General features: G+C 45.1%; 1 protein-coding gene across 1 annotated transcript in view; it reads left to right on the forward strand.

Moving 5' to 3' along the window:
- The window catches only part of fgfr4 (fibroblast growth factor receptor 4), a 20,253-nt gene that overhangs the window by 7,410 nt on the left and 4,632 nt on the right, over positions 1–8,211 (forward strand). The window contains exons 4-17 of the mRNA XM_087175804.1: positions 112–262; positions 429–479; positions 1,282–1,551; positions 1,827–1,916; positions 2,000–2,166; positions 2,379–2,502; positions 3,502–3,692; positions 3,817–3,955; positions 4,063–4,256; positions 4,457–4,602; positions 4,937–5,056; positions 5,164–5,276; positions 5,459–5,649; positions 7,487–7,609. Coding sequence (XP_087031930.1) covers positions 112–262; positions 429–479; positions 1,282–1,551; positions 1,827–1,916; positions 2,000–2,166; positions 2,379–2,502; positions 3,502–3,692; positions 3,817–3,955; positions 4,063–4,256; positions 4,457–4,602; positions 4,937–5,056; positions 5,164–5,276; positions 5,459–5,649; positions 7,487–7,609 — 2,070 coding nt within the window. The remainder of the gene's footprint in view (positions 1–111; positions 263–428; positions 480–1,281; positions 1,552–1,826; positions 1,917–1,999; positions 2,167–2,378; positions 2,503–3,501; positions 3,693–3,816; positions 3,956–4,062; positions 4,257–4,456; positions 4,603–4,936; positions 5,057–5,163; positions 5,277–5,458; positions 5,650–7,486; positions 7,610–8,211) is intronic.

Consider the following 8,211-nt stretch of genomic DNA (forward strand, 5'->3'; position numbering starts at 1 on the left):
CCCCCAAAAAAAAACAACTGCAATTTGATTTTTCATGTTTTACTCAGATTGGGATTTGATTCTGTTCTTCTCATATTAAAAAGATGTTAAAATGATCCCTCCTCTGTTCAGGCCCTGCAGAGCAACGCATCCAAGGTGAACACCCTGCATCTGTCCAACATCACTTCGGAAGATGCAGGCGAGTACATCTGCATGGCGGAGAGCACCCACGGAGGCCAGGCAGTGCAGGCCATGCAGGCGGCGTGGCTGGACGTCCTGCCCGGTGAGACACACTCATACCTTACTATTTGTTGGACAGCTTGATATAAAGTTCCCCAATAATACCCCTTTTGACCCACTTACAATCTGGCATCTCTCAACCCTGTGACCATTCATTTATAACACAGTATCACACCCTTTTTCTAACCTCATCCTTTTTCCTTCCACAGGTACCATCATTTCCAGAACGGTGGACCTGACTGCTGCTGATATCCCCGCAGGTAATTTCATTCCTTGTGCTGGAAAAAGTGAAGTGAAATGTTGACAGTCTAAGCTTATCTGTAACACCTACTGTGAGCATTGAGTGCATGTTAATTTTAATCCTTTTAGGTGTCTGTAATGTAAAAAGATAAGTTTGTAAAACCCTGATAAGAGAGGACAGACTTGTTGAAGGTGGTATCGCGGCCAGCTGTGTGGGCTCAAACTCTAGTGTCCTCTTCTCCAGGCTGGAACAGACTTCTCTCCTCCCTTCGCTCACTTAGATCTCCAGTGAACCTTCACCGCCCCTTAGATTTACTCTCCGTCCTCTGTCACGCCGCAATGTGTTCATTAGCTTCGGTTTCTCTTCCTTCTCATTTCTTTTCTTCTTCTTCTTCTTCATCTTTTTTTTTGAGTGAGTGAGTGCAGAAGGGAGGGAGTTTGCAGTGTTAGCTAGATCGCTCTCAGTCCCACAATAATCCACAGAGGAACAAAAAGATGAAGAGGAGGGGGGTGTGTGGAGGAGGGTTGGGTCGGTTAGGCCTCCTGGTCTCCATGGTAATTTCATTGTGTGGGAGTGTGTGTGTGTGGGGATGGGAGATAATGGGGTTAAGGAGTTGAAGGTCATAGTTGAGGGGATGGTTACTCGCTTTAGAGAGGAGGTGAAGAAATGACCCGCTGACTGGCCTTGTCTGTCTGTGTGGCAACGTATTTAAAAGAGCAGAAGAAATAGAAAGCGAATAAAAGAATGAAAGTAAATGAAAAAAGGTTGAAACACAGCCTGAACGTCAAAATAAGAGCGTTTGTGTTGTTCGGTTCCAACAGATGTTCTTGAGGACCTGAGCGAGGACACCACAGAGCATCTTCTGTTAGAGCCGGGTAACGTGCTGAAGCTGCGCTGTGACATGAGCACCCGGCCTGGCATGGCGGTGAACTGGTACAAGGAGGGAGCCCGGGTTCTGCCCACACCACGGATCCAGATCCGCGGTGCCATCATGGAGATCACAGACGTAACATACGAGGACTCGGGCGTTTATATTTGTGTTCTCCGGGGAAGCAAAGAGCCCGTGAGAAACTTCACCATCACTGTAACAGGTACAGACACTGACACTGTTTTAAAAGCTTTAAGAGCTGAGGACTTTCAATATGTCTGCCAAAATTCATGCTACATTATATTACAACGGACATGATTATATATTTGATTAATTCATTAGCAAACTATTAATAAAACAGTTATCTTAATCATTTTTCAATCAAAAATGCAAAATATTCAACTGCTTCCTGTTTGCTTCCTGTGCTTTTTTGACTTTTAGTGGCAGAAAAAGTGTTTTTGTCTTTCTTCACATTGTATTTATTTGTCACCTGTACAGACTCGTTGGGATCAGGGGATGATGACGAGGACAACGGCTTGGAGGACTCATCAGCTGAGATCGAAAATGACCAGGTTTACTTCTCCAGAGGTGCGTTTGTTGTTTCCTTCGTTGCTACAACTCAGTCCCCAGGTTTCATCAGAGCATTCTGACTAATGTCTCTGTCCATTCAGGTCCCTACTGGACCCACACCCAGCGCATGGAGAAGAAGCTGTACGCTGTTCCTGCAGGCAACACGGTGAAGTTTCGTTGCCCGGCCATGGGCAGCCCCATGCCGAGCATTCGCTGGCTCAAAAATGGACGTGAATTTCGAGGAGAGCATCGCATTGGTGGCATTAAGGTGAGAATGACAGCAGAGTGTGATGTTGAATTAGTTCAGATGTTTTGTGAGATTCCAGGTTGTAGTTTTTCTTTTCTCTACCAGTGTGCATCATCGTTTTATCATAAACTCCTGAGACTCTGAAAACAGGCAGTGGACAGAAAAATTAGGACTATCTGGACTCATCCAAGTGTCTGTCCAATCTAATGATGGATTAATGTTTCTTTGTCTAGCTGAGACACCAGCACTGGAGCCTGGTGATGGAGAGCGTAGTTCCTTCAGACAGAGGAAACTACACCTGCCTGGTGGAGAATAAATACGGCTCCATCTCTCACAGCTACGTCCTCGACGTCCTGGGTAAGACACGATGAAGCGTAATCCAGAGTGTCTGTCATTGTTGCTTGTTTTTTAATGTCTTAGACACTCTTTTTTATATATTTGTGTCTCTTGACCAATATTTGTATGATCAACAGCTTCAGATTTATTAGATTACATAATAAGTGCTGAATTAAATATCAGCAAAACATAAGATAGTGTTCTTAAAACCTAAACTCCAATACAATCTGCTGACAGCATTTATCGCAGCAATAGCAACAGTTAATAGTCAGCACTTATGGAAAAAGCAGATAAAAGCCTCCAGTCTGAGGGAGGGGATAACCACAGGGGTGAGCAGAAGGTGACAGGGGCGCCTGGCGTCCGCTGTGGCGGGCAGGATGTGGACGGTCAGGCGTCCACACCAGTTTTCTACCTGACCTGTGACAGAAGATCAAGGAGGACTGCGGTTTATTTGTTCATTTGTTCGCTGTCTGTCCACCGCGGGGTCAGTTTCTGTCCCCATCGACGGGGGGAGAGGACTAACGAGACGGCTAACGAGATCAGAGAGCGAGAGTAACCGCAGATCAAAGAGACCCCGGCAACCAGCTGACAAAGAGCCACACTAATGGAACCGGTTTTCATCCCAAAATGACATTTTCTGCTCTTTTGCCAGCGTACAAACACATTAAAGGTGACAGTAACAACTGCTGGCCGTTTTTAGACATTTGTTTGTCGGCTGTTAAGTGGCCAAATATCTGGATGTTTTGCCACAGTTCGGTACGATTCTAGTTTCCGCCACATTCGTCCGGCCTACAAGGACTCTCGGTGTGAGGGGTGTTTCTGAGACTGTCAGGATTAAACCTCGCTCGGCACATCAGTTAAATCTCCGTCTCCGTGTTCCCGGATCACCTTTGAACCGTTGCCCTGAGGGGAAAAGGGGGAATCCTTTAAGCTCTCACTGGTTTCTCCGGAGCCTATTGAGATTTTTCAAATTTCTCTGCTCACTTGACTCATGTCCTCTCCGATTTCTTCCCCATACAGAACGCTCCCCCCACAGGCCCATCCTGCAGGCCGGCCTACCAGCCAACACTACAGCAGTGGTGGGCAGTGACGTCCAGTTCCACTGTAAGGTCTACAGCGACGCCCAGCCTCATATTCAGTGGCTGAAACACATCGAAAGAAACGGCAGCCGCTACGGTCCTGATGGGACGCCTTACGTACAGGTCCTCAAGGTGGGTGTCAGACAGCAGGTGTTTTAATCAGAGGATCTAGACAAGCACAAACACATTCTGTGGATCCTGGAAGAGAGTTCTCTGAAATGTGTAATTGTTATATAATTTCTACTCTGTTGTGCAGACTGGCAGTCTGAACATGTCAGAGGTGGAGGTGCTCTACCTGTCCAAAGTTACCATGGAGGATGCGGGAGAGTACACCTGCCTGGCTGGAAATTCAATAGGTTTTGCCCACCAGTCCGCTTGGCTGACCGTCCTCTCAGGTAAAAGATGAATGATACTGAAGACTTTAATTCTTCAACAAAAAAAAAGCTAACTTTGAACATTAATATCTGGAAGTAGTTTTAATTCGTCACTTTCCTCTTTACAGAGGAGGAAGCAGCAGATGCTATGGACACCATGGAGACCAAGTACACCGACATCATCATCTACGCCTGTGGTTTCCTGGCTCTGATCATGGCCATCGTCATCGTGGTGTTGTGCCGAATGCAGGTCCACCCCAGAAGGGAGCCGTTTGACGCTCTTCCTGTCCAGAAGCTCTCCAAGTTTCCTCTTCGCAGACAGGTACAGGGCACTAATGTATCATGGGAACTTCAGTCTAACAAGATGCTTTGGCATATGGCAGGCTACGACGTACGGTCCGTGTACGCTTGAAAGTTCCTACAAAAGCGCCATCCGGCCACGTCTGATTTCCACACTTAAAGCCCTCCTGTTTGTTCCTGGTTGCTTGACTAAATTGTCCTTTTCTGCATTTCTTCCATCAGTACTCAGTCGAGTCCAACTCGTCAGGGAAGTCCAGTGCGTCTCTGATGAGGGTGGCTCGCCTTTCGTCCAGCTGCTCTCCTATGCTGGCTGGAGTCATGGAGTTTGAGTTGCCCTATGACCCGGACTGGGAGTTCCCCAGAGAGAAGTAAGTTATCTGTCATGTAGAATCACTTGGGTCATCACATTTGAATTCATTATGAAAGAGAACTGTTTTGAAATGTTGCGTTTACATAAAAGCTCTGCCCCTTGCAAAGAGAGTATTTCTTCACTAAGTTTAGTTTGGCTGCTGGGATCCAGACTCCTTTAAACATTTCTAGCTCTCGCATCATGTGGGGACCTAAAAAGAAACAAGTCCGCAGCCCATTTTTGGCTCTGCCCAACCCGTGTTTTAAGAAACCAGAGCCCAAAATTATGGATTTGTACAGTTTTCATTTGGACATACTTATTTTCACTGACTCTCTCTCTCTTTCTCTCTCTAGTTTAACATTGGGCAAACCTCTCGGAGAAGGCTGCTTTGGTCAGGTGGTTAGAGCTGAGGCTTACGGCATCAACAAGGACTGCCCAGACCAGGCCACCACTGTGGCGGTTAAGATGCTCAAAGGGAGGAAAGAAATGATACAGACACAAAAATACCCCAAGGGATTAGCTGAAGTCTGCTGTCTGTGACAAAGGCATGCCTGTCTAAATAAGAGGTATTTTTCCCTCCAGATGATGCAACAGACAAAGATCTGGCAGATCTCATCTCGGAGATGGAGCTGATGAAGGTGATGGACAAACACAAGAACATCATCAACCTGCTGGGAGTCTGCACGCAGGATGGTGAGTTTCATATCTTTCATTTAAATGTGATTGTTGCGCCGGCTATCTGTCGGCTTGTGATTGGTCAACGAAGAAAGGACAGCACCGTTGCCTTCCTCCCAAGCCGCATTGTTGCAGCTTTGGTGGCCACCAGGCTAAACCGACCAATAGTAACAACACGCTGCTTGTGTTTCCCCCCTCAGGCCCTCTGTATGTGCTGGTGGAGTACGCCTCCAAGGGCAGTCTGAGGGAATACCTGCGGGCCCGGCGACCCCCAGGCATGGACTACACCTTTGATGTGACCAAGGTGCCTGAGGAACAGCTCACCTTCAAAGACCTGCTGTCCTGTGCCTACCAGGTGGCCAGAGGGATGGAGTACCTGGCCTCTAAGAGGGTACGTTCACTTTAACGAGTCTTCAGAACTTGTAGTAACAGTGTGTATATCACTGAATTTCTTGATGGTGTAGTTAAGCTTTTTTATTTTTGTGTTGTTATGTTGTACCTAGTGAGTTCCTTTTCACTTGTCAGGTTTATGCTGAAACGATTTGATAAATGGATCAGTCAAATGAGAGAAAGTTGATTAATTGTAAATTGTTAAAGCAGTTTATCGAGTCAAAAAGCCCAAAATTCTTTTATTCTGGCTTCTTGAAGGTGGGAATTTACTGCTTTTTCTCTGTTTATATCATTGTAAATGGAATATCTTTGTATTTCATACTGTGGATCAGACAAAACAAGACTTTGGGTTGTGGTAACTTGACATTTTATAGATCCGTGTTCAGCATATTCTACAGCACTGTTGCTTTCACTTGTTGCATGCACGCACAGCTCCACACATATGTTTTGTACTGATCCAATATAACTTGAGATTTCTAATATATACAAATTTTAATTGTTTTGGTGCAAGCCAGATGGAAGATTTGTGTTCTTAAGGAACTTTTACATTGCGAGCTTCAATGTTTACATATGGGTCCTCATTACAGTTAATTGTAGCCATGTCTCTGGGCAGGAAATACAGCCACGAAATCTAGTAACATGCTCCACATTTGTTGACTTCTAAACTGTATAAAGGGCTGTAATATCAGAAGTCTGCTTTTGACTTGAAGGGAAGTGTGATTAGGATTGAGTTCCTTTGTGTAATTCAGTGTTTTTGTATTTGGGCACTTGGCCTTCAGATGGATGAGTGTGGCTCAGACAGTTTTGGATGGCAGCTCCAGGTCTTTCCTTTCCCCCGTCTCTCTTGTCTGTCTCTTTCTTTCTTTTCTTCCCATTCCCACCCCCCATGTTTCAATTCCTTTCATTTTCCCTGCATGCTCTCTGTCTGTGTGCTTCTTATCAACACGTCTCTTTGTCTGCCAGCCGGTGTCTCAGACAGGCATTCCTGAACAGAAATCTGCCGCAGCTTCAGCCCTGTTTACTCTTCTCCATCCATCTGTCCGTCCCTCTGTCGCCGGGCTTTGTCCTTTTTAGCGCTGCCATAAATCTGTTAGCAAACAGGCAGCCGAGCCGTCGTTTGGGTGTAGGCATCAGGTTTCTGGCTCTACGGCCTCCTAAGAATGCAGGAGCCTGAAACTAACCCTCCATTATGGGGAGACCCACAAACCAAGAGTGGTTCATTTCGCACGTCCCCACAAATCCCACGTCTATTTCGAATGAAAACCAAAATAAACTTAATGACATCCATTCAATGTGGGCAAACAGGGCCTTTCTTTTTTTCCTCCCAAAGGGTTGTTTTTTCTTCAAACTCCCAGGTTTCTATATAAAGACATTTTAATTTTGTTGCGTTCACTAAAATGAGGCACTGTGTGTTGACTTTAGACTCCTGAGTCTTTTCATTTTTTGGAGAAAATCTGCAGTGAATCATCTCTACCCTCCCTAGCTTTGTGTTTTTACAAACCAAAGCCTGGATCAGACAGAAACATGTCATGTCACAAGTCTCAATTCAAAGGATAATAAAGATAATAAAGTTTAGTTCAAGCTTCTTGATTGGTCAGAACTGTAAATTTGCCAAAAGGAGAGCGCATACAACACCAAAAAAAGAAAAAACTAAATACATACTGAACAAAAAAACAATGTATTCAGCCCATTTTCCCAATTAAATCTCTGAGCCCATTATCCAAGACCATTTCAACTTAATGCTAATCTTCTAATCTGGAGACGCAGCAGTTGGCCTAAAGCTCATTTCAGGTTTTTGTCAGGTTTCTTCAATCCTCCCTCTTCTTCTCTCCCCACAGTGCATCCACAGAGATCTGGCAGCCAGGAACGTTCTGGTGACGGAAGACAACGTGATGAAGATCGCTGACTTTGGCCTGGCCAGAGGAGTCCACCAGATCGACTACTACAAGAAAACCACCAACGTGAGTGACAGTTTGCGTAGCAGCTTATTTTCAGGAATCACTTTTCACACGTTCACACTTTCACACCAGTGGAGAGTTCTGTTTTCCAGTAGTTAATGGGTGGGGCAGAGTGCAGCCAAAGTGTCGCTCTCCTTTTGCCTTTCCACAGTTGAGCTGCTGAGCTGTCGTCATCTTACAGCACGTTTCAGAGGGAAAATATTATTTTCCTTCTTCCTTTTCTTTTTAAAAAACGATGCTGTTAAATAAGATTACTAGAATATGCTCAAGTAGAGTTACTGTATTAGAATTATATGTAAATCAGCTGAACCTGACATATGAGCTTCAGGGATGAAAAATGTGTCATGTTAATATCATCAAGGTATTTGGACTGTTATAAGATGAAAGTGGAAGCTGGTGGTTCGTAAAAAAAAAAAAAGAAAACCCACGTCACCAGCCCTGCTTGTAAACATGTCTTCTCTTCAGTCATGTTCCTCCTGCCTGGCTCCTTTCACAGCTTTAATACTCCTCAAGACAGATGTCTGATGTTTTCCTCTGATTGGCAGCAGCCTTAATGGGAGTTAATTAGAAAAGAGGGGAGACGAGGACAAAGGAGGGGGAGGACT

This window comes from Seriola lalandi, unplaced genomic scaffold, assembly GCF_002814215.2.
Source record: "Seriola lalandi dorsalis isolate HSWRI2012SDOR001 ecotype SW California unplaced genomic scaffold, Sedor1 jcf7180002054502, whole genome shotgun sequence".
Taxonomy (NCBI): Eukaryota; Metazoa; Chordata; class Actinopteri; order Carangiformes; family Carangidae; genus Seriola; species Seriola lalandi.